Source organism: Rosa chinensis, chromosome 1 (assembly GCF_002994745.2).
Source record: "Rosa chinensis cultivar Old Blush chromosome 1, RchiOBHm-V2, whole genome shotgun sequence".
NCBI lineage: Eukaryota > Viridiplantae > Streptophyta > Magnoliopsida > Rosales > Rosaceae > Rosa > Rosa chinensis.
Window position 1 is genome coordinate 42,821,549 of NC_037088.1, and position 15,392 is coordinate 42,836,940.

A 15,392-nucleotide genomic window follows, 5' to 3' on the forward strand; every position below is an offset into this window, starting at 1 on the left:
TAAAATCAAAAAAATCAAAAAAAAAAATCAAAAATCCTGTGCCTAATCTGATACCAAATTAAAGAGCAAACAAGCATCTGTTAGTCTTCTATCTCCTTGTTTAATGAGAATAAGCAGTTCCACAATTTGATTATTCAACAAGTAGTTAGAAGTTGATGGCTTATATACTGTGTTATAATTAATAAGAATGATCGAATTATTTTCAAGTATTCCTCTGTTTTAGTCAGTGTAAATGATGGTCGTGCTCTTTTTATAGACGGGACTTGCACATTACTACCATACCCTTATAACTAGAACAATTCCTTGATGCATTAGAGATGCATCTGATACATGGCTCAGTGCAGCGTGTAGAGATGAAGATAGAGAGAATTAACTTGGCTCTATTTCGTTGAGCTTTCAAAATATTGTTCATCTTTTGACATTACACTGTTTCGTTTAAACAAAATACAAGTCTAATTTTACATTATTTGCACATGCCAAAAACCCACCGGTCATTTTACTAGCAAGACCTACTATCGACTATCGAGTATTGACCATCGGTGGTGACTCTATCGAGGTCAGGGCTAAAAGTTGTGTTCTCCTCCTTGCACCCTGAGGAGAAAGGAATGTGGTCGCTAGCAGCACCAGTTCCCAGAGCAAGTCTAGCACTAGCAGCAACTGACTCACCCACATGTGGTATAGCATAGGCTGCCAAGAAGGTTCTGACTTCTGAAAGCAACATTAATGGTACAACAAGTATATGTATGGATATGAACAATGAGTTTACAAGACCAAACAATAAAGTTTATTGATTACATCCAAATGATGAACCAAAGATAAGATTCGAAGTCTCCGATTGAGCTATCATCTGAGTTCGCAACAATGCATAGACATTGTGATGTGTTTTACAGGATAAGGTGGATTTAAAGGGGTCTGCCAAACTGCCAGCTTAATAATTGCCTTTCAACATTAGTGTTAGACCGTTACACTAACTAAATTTTGTCTCCTATCATCCTATGAGTTCGATCAAGAGAGCATCAGGAGTTGGAGGAGGCAAGTTACGGACTTGCTTGAGAACGGTTTGTGCTATTCCAACTTTGTTAATTTTAAAGAATCATGGTTCATATGAAGTATTGTGTCGACCGATTCACTAAGAAGGATGTCGATTGTCTCATTAATTTAAAATATAATTCATTTTATCTATAATAACTAATTAAAATATCAATACCCTTAGTTATTATAACCTTTAAAATATGAATTTCATGAAAAATTTTAAATTAATGGTTGGATGAGTGTTTTATTTAATTGATACATAAAATTCATACAACCATTGATTTAAAAATCATCATTAGTGTAACTTCCATGTAATTACAAAAAACTATCATAAGATTTCTCATTATCCTTAATCACCACTATTTTCATTGCATTTTCAAATCTATTTCACTAAAATTGAACATTTGCTCCAAAATTTCAAACCTAGAAAAATAATGTTGCAACTTGTGCAATTACTCTACACTAGTTACACTAACAACAAGAGCAGTCACTTCACACTAGTTACACTAACAAAACATGTTAGCCTAATGACTTAAAAGGTACTGCAACTTCAATGAAATTATATAAACTATCACAACATAACAAGTCTTTATTATTATCTTTAGAGGCAATTGTCAATAAATGCAAAAGTGAAAATGATAATTGTTTTGCAGCCAAAATATTTTCAAAAAGACAAAGGGAAAATATATGCAGCAGATCCACTTCTTTTTGTTCACATGTAGTATATCCAATTTTATTTTGTCCCCATTTATGCAGATTTTATCTGTATCTTGTATTAATTAATTTGAGTTTTGTTTTTTCTTGAAGTATGTATCATAGTTTAGTCTCTGGTGTCCAAAATAACTTTTGTAGTTATGTCAATTTTGAGTATTCTTTTTGTTACAAGTGTAGTAGTACATGTAAATATATATATATATATATATATATATATATATATATAGTGCTTGAATCAATATAATGAATGGAAAACACGGCAGAGAAGAAAAAAAATCTCAGAAGAAATATATGTAAGTATATATATGGTGTAGTAGTACATATAATTATGCATCAAGTTTGCATGTTGTATATATGTAATATTTATCTTTGTAACCCTGTGTCTATATGTGTAAGCCTAAGGCTATCTCTAATTGTCACGGTCTAAAATTTTAGACTTTTGAAAGGTATTTTCATCCAAATAGTAAGGTCTATAATTTTTACAACTCCAATCGTTTGAGGTCTAAATTATAGATTTTAATATATTTTATTATTTTTAATATGTATGAGAGTTATAATTTGAGTTTTGAATTAAGTTGAAGTGGGCCAACTGCTTGATCTAAATGGTGGTCTAAATATAGATTTTACACCTCCGTGAAATATTTTTGTAATAGACCAAATTTATGATTGGAGATGGATTTTGTTCAACCATGGTCTATAAGTTGGAGGACGCCTAAGCCAAGCTTTACAGCATCTCTTTGAAAAAACCCTTCATCTCCACGCCTCCATGCAGTTTTCTAACCACATTACATTATAAAATCTAATCCTCTGAAAACCAAGAAAGCTCAAACCTTCACGTTTCTTTTCCTCCTTCACCCACTCACTGACTCTGGTTTCGACTCTGGCACCCATCTCTCTTCTCAGAAATGTCAATAATCGGGAGGAGAGGAATCCACTACTTGCAGAAACTAAACTCTCCGAACGTCCCAACTGATTTGATACACAAGGGTCAGAACAGGGTCATAGATGCCTCCCTCACTCTTATTCGTGAGAAAGCCAAGCTCAAGGTACGTGCTTTCTTAGTGTTTGTGATTGTGGTTGTACGTGGTTGATGTTGGAATCAGAATTGGTGAACTGGGTTGGGTTTTGTTTTTGGTTTTAGGGAGAGCTGGTGCGTGCTTTAGGTGGGGCCGTAGCGTCTTCTTCGCTTCTGGGGGTTCCTTTGGGACATAACTCGTCGTTTCTGCAAGGCCCGGCTTTTGCTCCTCCGAGGATTCGGGAGGCTATTTGGTGCGGGAGCACAAACTCTACAACTGAAGAAGGTATCCAAGAGTTTTTAATTGTTGAACATTATTGATAACAATATGGTATAATAATGAAAGATGTGCAGTTCTTTTTGTTTGTAATGTTGTTTGGTGGTGAGAGTGATCATGGTGCACCTTGTAATGCAGGGAAGGAACTGAAGGACCCGCGGGTGCTAACTGATGTGGGCGATGTGCCTGTGCAAGAGATTCGAGATTGTGGAGTGGATGATGATAGATTGATGAATGTGATAGGGGAGTCTGTCAAGCTAGTGATGGAAGAGGTAGGTTGTCATTTCTTGAAATCTTATGATTGGAAAAGCTATTATCCGATTGTAAGTTGGTCTATTGGTAGAATTGTGACTGGAAATTAAGCTTAAAATCATCATGACTAGTTTACTGTAAAGTATAGCGACTACTCCTATTTTGTTTTTTTTTCACATACTTGCAGGAAGGCATAGGATTATGTCTCACCAGTCATGCTCTTCTCTGTTTTAGTAGATGTACGTGAACGTTATGCTCTGCTAGCTTGATAACTCTGAAATCAGCTTTGCCAATTTTAATAGCTCCCCATTGTTCTGTCTTTGTCTAGCTGTCTACGAGAGTAGCTTAATGTGCCTAAGTAGCTTTATTTTATTATGTAGAACTGTGTTTGAGCACAATTGGTTGAACTACAAATATGTCACATACTCTGTAGCCTGCCTTGAGGGTTTTTTTTTGGTTTAATCTTTTAATTGCTTGCAATTTTCTTATGCTTCAAAGCTGAGCTTTTTAGGACATGCTTTGAAGCTGGCTTAGCACAGTTCAAAGTTTTAAACACTTATAAACTATGCCATCCAGGTCCATGCTTTGGAGTATGCTTTTATTATGCCGTCATCCCTGCAGTATATATGATAGCATTCAGTTCAGGGCCACACAAACTATGGGCTACAGGATCACTGGATGCTTATCTTTCTCTTTTAAACTGAGACTGAACTGGTTTTGCTCAAACTTCTCAAGATCTCTATAGAAATTTTCATTTCCTATTACTGCACTGGAAAATGAGATCCTTTGAACGGATTAAAAGTACTTATAACTCAATTTGAAGATCTTAGAGTACTTCATTTATAATTGTGATGTTCTTGGTGTTAAATACATTACAAGCTCATTTAGCCAATTTCTCATATAGCTTATATGATAGGATCAAAAGAGAAAAATACTTCCTTCATTTTGCAGTTTCTAAACCTCAGACTTTCCTTCTTTGCTGAAGTTCCAACTGCTGCAATATTGAAAGGGGTGAGGTTGAAGTTCCAACTTCCTTCTCTCTCTCTCTCTCTCTCTCTCTCTCTCTCTCTCTCTCTCTCTCTCTCTCTTTCTTTAACGTTAATTAGAGCCTTTGGTTTCTAACATTAACACCCCTCTTCAATAATCTTCCTCTTTGCAGCCTTTTTCCCGATGGGCCTTTGATTCGGGTTAGTGGCTGAAATACTAACCGGTGGCTCTTCATCTCCATCTCCATCTCCATCAAGTGAAGTGTGTGTTTCTTCTGTTTCGGTAAACTGCGACGATGAATTGCCGTTGTTTGAGTTGTTATTGGTTCCCGCGGGAATTTTCCATGTAATAGCATTTTTCAAATATCTCCAACAATGATGATGAGAAAACACAATTTTCTCCTTATTTTTGAAGCTTATATTTGCTTTTTCCATCTACCAAAAAAATATACACATATCAACACTAATTACTCACAAAACTCACAATGAACAATAAATTAAAATATTGTGGATGAACAAAACTCACAATGTCAGCTTCAATAAAACCGCTAATCCGTCTTCGTTTTGTCTCTGTTACTCTTGCAGCATATTTAGTACATTGAGTTTTTATAGTTTTGAATCGAGAACGGAGGCTACCTGGATATCTCTTTGGGGCAAGCCCTATTTTTGCAACATACAATTCTTCCCATTTTGCATGAATTCGTTGCCAAAATACAATCTTTGTTTGCCCAGACCCAATAGCAGAATCTTGACTTACATACAAAAATGTCTTGCATAGTGCGTCATCTTCTGGACCGGAGAATGCAAGCCTTCTTATTGGCTTTTCAGAATTCTCCATATTGAATTTTTTTTTTTTTGAAGAACAATAGAGTGAGAGTAAGGAATGAAAGAGGCAAATGAAAACTAAATTGAAGAAGGGAAAGTGGGGTGAGAAAAATGAGTTTATATATATAGAAAAAGTAATTATTTTTTTTTCTAAACATAACCGTTGCAACATTAAAAATAAAAAAAATTCATCAGAAAGCCGTTGAAAAACTGCTATTTTATCAGTAAAATTGAAAATTTTACATTTCTAAAAAAAAAAACTGTAAAACAAAATTTTTTATATAATTGATTGAATCAATTTCTGGCCGTTAGATTGAATTAAATATTCAATCATGACCCTTAGTTCAAAACAGAAAGAGGAAAAATTGAGGGGCCCAGGCTTTTCTAATCCCATAGCCCACTTGCATGCATCAGCAATGCAACATGGTGGGTCGCACCAGATTTGGGTCCAATTTTTTTGGGTCCTCTCTTGGATCAGATTTGATCTTTTATTTGGATCTCCGACATATATAAGTCCAAATTATTCCGACCCATTGCAACTTCAATCCATTACTTTTGGACTCAAATTTAGGTTTTGGACCCAAATTTGAGTCCCCATTGTTAATGCTCTAAGGATAGTGTAACTTCCATATAATTACAAAAAACTATCGTAAGATTTCTCATTATCCTTAATCACCACTATTTTCATTGCAATTTTCAAATCTATTTCACTAAAATTGAACAATTGCTCCAAAATTTCAAACCCAGAAAAATAATGTTGCAACTTGTGCAATCACTCTACACTAGTTACACTAACAGCGGGTGCAGTCACTTCACACTAGTTACACTAAGAGCACGTTCACTGGTTCCTCTTTGACCGGGCAAAGCATGGATTTGGTGAGGTGGCAATCATCAAAGTTGAAATTGTGGCTTCTACCGGTTGAAGCTTGCCCAGCCAATTGTTGGCTTTTATTGACTGAGGCTAAAGAAAAAGGCAACAGCATGACTAAATTTTTGATTGGGTTTGAGGGGCTGCCAGCTGGGCCCAAGCCATAACGTGGCTGACATCATCACTCCACCCTACAAGCATGAAAAATGTGGGTAACTGTCATGAAATCCCAGCGGTCCATTTTAATTAAGCAGAAGATCCAATGGCAAACAATTAATAACCAATATATATATATGAACAGTCTTGACTGGTCAAGAAAAAAAAAACGGGTGCAAACCCATGTCCAGTGGCAGTAAACAGTAACTTGACTGGTCGAATTCTTGACTTTTCGACCTTGACATTTCTTGACTACGGCTGAACTTGCTCTAACAAAACATGTTAGCCTAATGACTTAAAAGGTACTGCAACTTCAATGTAATTATAAAAACTATCACAACATAATAAAGTTATTATCTCTAGAGGCAATTGTCAATAAATGCAAAAGTGCAAAATAATAATTGTCTTGCAGCCAAAATATTTTCAAAAAGACAAAGGGATAGTATATGCAGCAGATCCACTTCTTTTTGTTCACATGTAGTATATCCAATTTTATTTTGTCCCCATGTATGCAGATTTTATCTTTATCTTGTATTAATTACTTTGGGTTTTGTTTATTCTTGAAGTATGTATCATAGTTTGGTCTCTGGTGTCCAGAACAGCTTTTGTAGTTGTGTCAATTTTGAGTATTCTTTTTCTTACAAGTGTAGTAGTACATGTAAATATGTGTGTGTGTGTGTGTATGTATATATATATATAGTGCTTGAATCAATATAATGAAGGGAAAACACGGTAGAGAAGAAAAAAAATCTCAGAAGAAATATATGTGTGTAAGTATATATATGGTGTTACAGTACATGTAATTATGCATCAAGCTTGCATGTTGGTATATATGTAATATTTATCTTTGTAACCCTGTGTCTATATGTGTAAGCCTAAGGCTATCTCCAATCGTTACGGTCTAAAATTTTAGACTTTTGAAAGGTATTTTCATCCAAATAGTAAGGTCTATAATTTTTGCAACTCCAATTGTTCGAGGTCTAAATTATAGACTTTAATATATTTTATTATTTTTAATATGTATGGGAGCTATAATTTGAATTTTGAATCAATCATGTAAGTTGAAGTGGGCCAACTGCTTGATCTAAATGGTGGTCTAAATATAGACTTTACACATTCGTGAAATATTTTTGTAATAGACCAAATTTATGAATTTTGTTGAACCATGGTCTACAATATAGACTTTAAACCTTGTATTAGAGAAGACGTAAGCCAAGCTTTACTGCATCTCTTTGAAAAAAGCTTCAGCTCCACGCCTCCATGCAGTTTTCTAACCCCTTTGTGTATACTCAATTCAGGTAAATAGTCCAAGAAAAAGAATAGCCATTCTGATTGGGCTTGGGAAGCAGACACAGACCCAACTCTCAAAGTCCCGACGTCACTCATTGGGGCTGCGGACTGCGGCAGCTTTTAACAGCATGCCACAGAAACACCCACCGCCTCGAAGCGCGTGATGTCAGTTTCCACTTTTCCAGGATTTGTTTCTTTCTCCAACGTTAGAATGATTGCCATGTGACTCGGCAACTCACCATTCTAATTCAATATTATTACATTACAAATCTAATCCTCTGAAAACCAAGAAAGCTCAAACCTTCACGTTTCTCTTCCTCCTTCACCCACTCACTGACTCTGGTTTCGACTCTGGCACCCATCTCTCTTCTCAGAAATGTCAATAATCGGGAGGAGAGGAATCCACTACTTGCAGAAACTAAACGCTCCGAACGTCCCAACTGATTTGATACACAAGGGTCAGAACAGGGTCATAGATGCCTCCCTCACTCTTATTCGTGAGAGAGCCAAGCTCAAGGTACGTGCTTTCTCTGTGTTTGTGATTCTGGTTGTACGTGGTTGATGTTGGAATCAGAATTGGTGAACTGGGTTGGGTTTTGTTTTTGGTTTTAGGGAGAGCTGGTGCGTGCTTTAGGTGGGGCCGTGGCGTCTTCTTCGCTTCTGGGGGTTCCTTTGGGACATAACTCGTCGTTTCTGCAAGGCCCGGCTTTTGCTCCTCCGAGGATTCGGGAGGCTATTTGGTGCGGGAGCACAAACTCTACAACTGAAGAAGGTATCCAAGAGTTTTTAATTGTTGAACATTATTGATAACAATATGGTATAATAATGAAAGATGTGCGGTTCTTTTTGTTTGTAATGTTGTTTGGTGGTGAGAGTGATCATGGTGCACCTTGTAATGCAGGGAAGGAACTGAAGGACCCGCGGGTGCTAACTGATGTCGGCGATGTGCCTGTGCAAGAGATTCGAGACTGTGGAGTGGATGATGATAGATTGATGAATGTGATAGGGGAGTCTGTCAAGCTAGTGATGGAAGAGGTAGGTTGTCATTTCTCACCAGTCATGCTCTTCTCTGTTTTAGTAGATGTGAACGTTATGCTCTGCTAGCTTGATAACTCTGAAATCAGCTTTGCCAATTTTAATAGCTCCCCATTGTTCTGTCTTTGTCTAGCTGTCCACGAGAGTAGCTTAATGTGCCAAAGTAGCTTTATTTTATTATGTAGAACTGTGTTTGAGCACAATTGGTTGAACTACAAATATGTCACATACTCTGTAGCCTGCCTTGAGGGTTTTTTTTTGGTTTAATCTTTTAATTGCTTGCAATTTTCTTATGCTTCAAAGCTGAGCTTTTTAGGACATGCTTTGAAGCTGGCTTAGCACAGTTCAAAGTTTTAAACACTTATAAACTATGCCATCCAGGTCCATGCTTTGGAGGATGCTTTTATTATGCCGTCATCCCTGCAGTATATATGATAGCATTCAGTTCAGGGCCACACAAACTATGGGCTACAGGATCACTGGATGCTTATCTTTCTCTTTTTAACTGAGACTGAACTGGTTTTGCTCAAACTTCTCAAGATCTCTATAGAAATTTTCATTTCCTATTACTGCACTAGAAAATGAGATCCTTTGAACGGATTAAAAGTACTTATAACTCAATTTGAAGATCTTAGAGTACTTCATTTATAATTGTGATGTTCTTGGTGTTAAATACATTACAAGCTCATTTAGCCAATTTCTCATATAGTTTATATGATAGGATCAAAAGAGAAAAATACTTCCTTCATTTTGCAGTTTCTAAACCTCAGACTTTCCTTCTTTGCTGCAATATTGAATTACAAGTTTCTAGGCAGACTCTTCTTCCAATTGTTAGAATGATCTACTAAGTATCTGGGTTAATATTTTGAGATCTTCATGCCCAACAAAGAAGCATGGAAAAGTCAGTTTACGTCAGTAGGCAACACTAATCTCCTGTTGAGTTTTTTACTGATGTTCCATCCAACGTAATATGTATCTGGTTTAACTGGATTCCTGGAGGTTTGGGATCTGAAATTTCTGGGAAACCTTCACAGATATTATGACCGCTCTTCTTATTCAGTGTGGGATTTCTCATTGCAATGAATATAGCAGCCACCTTTTGGTGTATTAGATGAATATTTTTATTTTGCCATTTCAGGCTCCACTGCGGCCATTAGTATTAGGTGGTGATCACTCAATTTCGTATCCTGTTGTAAGAGCTGTCTCTGAGAAGCTTGGGGGACCTGTGGACGTACTTCATCTTGATGCCCATCCTGATATTTATCACGCCTTTGAAGGTAATAAATACTCACATGCATCTTCTTTTGCTCGAATTATGGAGGGTGGTTATGCTCGGCGACTTTTGCAGGTAAATTCTTATCTATGAATAGATTGTGTCTATAGACCTCACAACTTTAGTCCCACTATTTAATCAAATGCTTAAGGAACCAAATATAAACTGATTAAAGGAGATTATTCACAATTTTGTGATATCTTTATTATTTTCACCAAACCTGACTAGGTGTGTGTACAATTCCTGATTACTGTAGCACCTGATAGGAGTTTTGCATCACCTGTGGGAAAGTTTGTGAACATTCTCAGCCAAATTGCCCTTTTGTTCCCATCTCCTAGGATCTATTTGGGAAGTCACAGAAGGTGATGGAGATTTGTGTTTTGTTTCTTCACTCAACTGTGGTCTGCTGAATGGTCCAGGATATTTGCTTTAGCTATCCTGTTACCCATTGAACTTGGTTGCTATCCTGTAGCTATCCCATGTTGAGTGGGCAAAATATTTTCCAGTATGGCTTCATCACCTTCAGTATCTTCCCAAATATAGTTTCTCTGTTATCCACCCCATGCCCTGCTTCAGTTGATATCCAGAGTTTGCAGTTAACCCAATGAACTTGGTTGCTGAATTTTCAGGTTGGTATTCGCTCAATTAACCATGAAGGGCGTGAACAAGGAAAAAGATTTGGTGTTGAGCAATATGAAATGCGAACCTTTTCAAGAGATCGTGACTTTTTGGAAAACCTGGTATATCTCCCTCTCTATGGCTTTGATGTCAAGTTTAAAATGCATCCATTTATGAGGTGACAAACACACACATGGACTTGACAAAAGGTTTGCAAAAATTGCTTGGTAAATAGTCAAATAATGGTACCATCAAAAGTTAATTCATGTGGTTTCAGAAGATGATGTCATGATACCACACTGTCAAAATGAGATGATTGCATGCTATTCATAGTGAGGGTAAACGTTAAGAAAATTTTGTTTGACAGAAACTAGGGGAAGGTGTGAAGGGTGTCTATATCTCGATAGATGTAGATTGCCTTGATCCTGCCTTTGCTCCAGGAGTATCACACATTGAGCCAGGGGGTCTCTCCTTCCGTGATGTTCTCAACATACTGCACAATCTCCAAGGTGATGTGGTTGCTGCAGATGTCGTTGAATTCAATCCACAGCGCGATACTGTTGATGGGATGACTGCAATGGTAGCTGCTAAACTGGTGAGAGAATTGTCTGCAAAGATATCAAAATGATATAATCCTTGGGAATATCTGGAGACACCAAGCTTCTAGCATGAACTCATTCCAAGCATAATATTTCAGTAGTAACGTCTATGCCTAATCTGATACCAAATTAAAGAGCAAACAAGCATCTGTTAATCTTTTATCTCTTTGTTTAATGAAAATAAGCAGTTTCACAATTTGATTATTCAACAAGTAGTTAGAAGTTGATGGCGGATTTACTGTGTTATAGTTAATAAGAAGGATCGAAATCATCGAATTATTTTCAAGTATTCCTCTGTTTTAGTCGGTGTAAATGATGGTCGTGCTCTTCTTATAGACCGGACTTGCACATTACTACCATACCCTTATAACTAGAACAATTCCTTGATGCATTAGAGATGCATCTGATACATGGCTCAGTGCAGCGTGTAGAGATGAAGATAGAGAGAATCAACTTGGCTGTATTTCGTTGAGCTTTCAAAATATTGTTCATCTTTTGACATTACACTGTTTCATTTAAACAAAATACAAGTCTAATTTTACATTATTTACACATGCCAAAAACCCACCGGTCATTTTACTAGCAAGACCTACTATCGACTATCGAGTATTGACCATCGGTGGTGACTCTATCGAGGTCAGGGCTAAAAGTTGTGTTCTCCTCCTTGCACCCTGAGGAGAAAGGAATGTGGTCGCTAGCAGCACCAGTTCCCAGAGCAAGTCTAGCACTAGCAGCAACTGACTCACCCACAGGTGGTATAGCATAGGCTGCCAAGAAGGTTCTGAAAGCAACATCAATGGAACAGCAAGTATATGTATGGATATGAACAATGAGTTTACAAGACCAAACAATAAAGTTTATTGATTGCATCCAAATGATGAACCAATGATAAGACTTGGAGTCCAAATGATGAACCAATGATAAGACTTGGAGTCTCTGATTGAGCTATCATCTGAGTTCGCAACAATGCATAGACATTGTAATGTGTTTTACAGGATAAGGTGGATTTAAAGGGGTCCACTCTGCCAGCTTAATAATTGCCTTTCAACATTAGTGTTAGACCGTTACACTAACCAAATTTTTTCTCCTATCATCCTATGAGTTCGATCAAGAGAGCATCAGGAGTTGGAGGAGGCAAGTTACGGACTTGCTTGAGAACGGCTTGTGCTATTCCAACTTTGTTAATTTTAAAGAACGATGGTTTATATGAGGTATATGTGTCGACGGATTCACCAAGAAGGATGACGATTGTCTCGTTAATTTAAAATATAATTCATTTATCTATAATAACTAGGGAAAATGGTCCGTACGGTACCTCGCTTTTGGCTCCTTATAACTTTTGATACCTGACAAAAAAAATATATCAATACGATACCTGAAGTTCTCTGCTCGACCGAAAATTGGTACATATGGCCGTTACCTCCGTTACGGAACTTGCCAGCTGGCAAATTTACAAGGGTACTTTCGTCCATTCACATATCAATTAATTTTTTTTTCTCTAAGCATTTTTCCTCTCTCTCTCATTATCCTTCGTCTGCTTTTCTCTCTCTCTCTCTCTTTCTCTCTCTCTCTCTCTCTCTCTCTCTCTCTCTCTCTCTCTCTCTCTCTCTCTCTCTCTCTCTCTCTCTCTCTCAGCACTGAAATTCAAGCCCCAAATCCAAACCCAATCGAACCCTAAATGATCTTCCTGACGAAATTTTGATCCAAATCCTCTCCTTGATTCCGACCTTAGAGGCCATCCACAACTCCCTCGTCTCCCGCCAATGGCGATCCCTTTGGTCCCGTCTCCCCTTCCTCGACTTCTCCCACCACCTCTTCTCGGTCAACGACGCCGAACCCCTCCCCGTCACGAGCCATGGCTTCGCCGAGTTCGTCAATCGCGCTCTCATTCTCCGCCCCAATTCTCCGATCAAAACCTTCCACCTCTCTTTCATCTTCTACCAGTACTACATCTCCCACGTCGACTCTTGGGTGCGCTCCGCCGTCACGCACTTCCGGGTGCGTGAGCCTGACCTTGACTTCTTCATCGACAAAGAGTACCATCTCTGGAGCGAGGAAGATCGAGCCCCGCGCGGAGGTAGATTTCTCCGACTTTTGCTCACTGATTTCGCTAATTTTGAGGTCCGAGTCGCCGAGCTTCCGGTACTACAACGCCGTCTTCTGGTCCTGCTTGGCAATGATGGTGGTTGGTCTGAGAGAGCTCCTCCGCCTCCGGAGGCTTCTTGCGGTGGTTCTGGTCTTTCGAGGCGAGTAAGGTGAGGTTAATACGGCGGCGTGGTTGCAGAGGAAGGCAGTGGCACACGAGGCCATGGCGATGGGTCAGTTTGCTCCGTTTGCTCTCAGCCCCTTATTGAAATTTAACAGTTAACGAAATCAAGGTTCTAGAGTGTGTGAGAGACTATGTGACTCTAGTGCAGCCATTACAAGGAGCATAAATTCATTGCCCCTGTTTCTTTTGCATTGCCTCCAGATCCAAGGAGCATAGCTGCATTGTTAGCTAGAGATATTTTAGTCTTCCTTATGGCCCAGCTATCTGTTTTATTTGCTAGCTATTCCAAATAGCTTATGTACTGAAAGTCTGAAACGAGGCCATTATTCAGGCATCCAAGAAATGAAGTTAATATGCCCCAATTCTGGGTTTCTTCTTTTGGCAATGGTCTGGAGAAGATGATGCGTTTGAATCAATGTAAGACACAGTAGAGCAATACCCAATGTTCGGTCGAATCAATTCGTTACCCGAATTTGAAAATTCATCAAGAACTCTAGAAATTCCACATTTTGGGAATTCTCAAAAGATTAAACCATAAGATTCAAAACATACCTCAATGGATTCGTGATGCAAAGAGTAGTAAAAACCCAGAAGGATTCGCATCAATTTGGTTTGTAATTCCATGAAAAGAAGCTTGAAAATTACAAAAATGGAGGAGAACTGAGGAAAAAACGTTCAAAAAAGAATTGAGGAAAAAAAAAAAAAGGGTTATTTCAAAAAAAAAAAAAGGGTAAATTGGTCATTTTATGATCAAAATTGCCAGCTGGCAGACGAAGTAACGGAGCTAACGGTCATATGTACCAATCCTCGGTCGGGCAGAAAACTTCAGGTACCGTATTGATATATATATTTTTTGTCAGGTATCAAAAGTTATAAGGAGCCAAAGACGGGGTACCGTACGGACCATTTTCCCTAATAACTAATTAAAATATCAATACTCTTAGTTATTACAACCTTTAAAATGTGGATTTCATGAAAAATTTTAAATTAATGGTTGGATGAGTGTTTTATTTAATTGATACATACAATTCATACAACCATTGATTTAAAAATCATCATTAGAGTCTCACTCACAATACTTGTACTAATACATGTCACAACTCTCTAGGATAAGATATTTGATGCAGGTATTTCAATTCTTCGGTCATTAACCGAAAATTCTCTGATACATGATCGACTATGTATATATGGCACATGTGGTACCGGTTATGAAAATCTTTGATGTATAATCTGGAACACTACAGAATGTATCGCCATTTACATTGCAAAAAACCAGTGGTCATTCCAATAGCGGGACTCTGTATTGTATATTGGCGGTGACTGGCTATGCCAATAGAGGTACCCAATATTGAATACCGGCGGTGACACATCCGATGTGGTCAATGGTAAAAGTCGTGATCTCCTCCTTAAGCTTAACGGAGGAAGGATTTTTTTCACTAGCTGCAGCACCAGTTTCCTTAGCAAGCCTAGCACCAGCAGCAGCTGACCCACCCATAGAAGGTAAAGCACAGGCTTAGAAGAAGAATGTGGAAAATGTGGAAACAAAAGTGACAGGAGTGAAGCAACTGAGACAGAAGCAAACACCACCATGGCCATGCAGCACCAATTATATTCACTAGTACCAAATCTATGACTAAAAATAGTATCATTACGGCGTATAACCCCAAACGCAAGGCAATAAATTAGCAAGCTAGACATGACAACCACCATGGTCTTGTGGTGTGTGTGGAACAAATTTTCCGATGGAAATCTGATCTGGACCAAGGTCAGGAGGATCGAAACAACGAACATCACAATGTCATGATGGTTGGAATGCATCGAGCAAAATGATGATGATCTGTTCACGAACTGCAGATTCATGTTGATGAAGCACACTGTGACATTACAAGGGCTTTGCCTCCGCATCCCAATTCTCAGTTACTCCCAGCAAGAGATATTTGTTGTTAGGGATTGCAGGGAGAGGATGAAGAGCAATGAATTTATGGTATAAATAGAGTCGGGTTCCTAGAGGATAGGATGTAGGCTCTTGTCAGTCACCTTTGTGACAATATTGATCTTGTCATTTACTAATTTTCCTTCTGGTCTAATTAGAAGGATTAATTTGGTTTGTACCAAAAAGTTAATTGGTCAGTTTTTATTTTTACGAAAACAATAATATGCGTCTTTGGGGTCTACCAAAAGAT

General features: G+C 38.0%; 1 protein-coding gene across 2 annotated transcripts; it reads left to right on the top strand.

The window, feature by feature from the left end:
* Positions 1-2,532: 2,532 nt before the first annotated feature.
* LOC112176936 (arginase 1, mitochondrial) lies at positions 2,533-11,223 on the top strand. 2 transcript variants are annotated; one of them, XM_040514815.1, is made up of 6 exons: positions 2,533-2,792; positions 2,888-3,047; positions 3,177-3,310; positions 9,589-9,798; positions 10,353-10,463; positions 10,709-11,223. In XM_040514815.1, exons 1-6 carry the CDS (start codon positions 2,652-2,654, stop codon positions 10,967-10,969), a joined length of 1,017 nt encoding a protein of 338 aa, XP_040370749.1. In that variant the 5' UTR covers positions 2,533-2,651; the 3' UTR covers positions 10,970-11,223. The 2 variants fall into 2 exon arrangements, with proteins under 2 accessions (XP_040370749.1, XP_024170851.1); XM_024315083.2 differs by lacking the exons at positions 2,533-2,792; positions 2,888-3,047; positions 3,177-3,310 and adding exons at positions 7,658-7,932; positions 8,028-8,187; positions 8,317-8,450.
* The last annotated feature ends 4,169 nt before the right edge of the window (positions 11,224-15,392 follow it).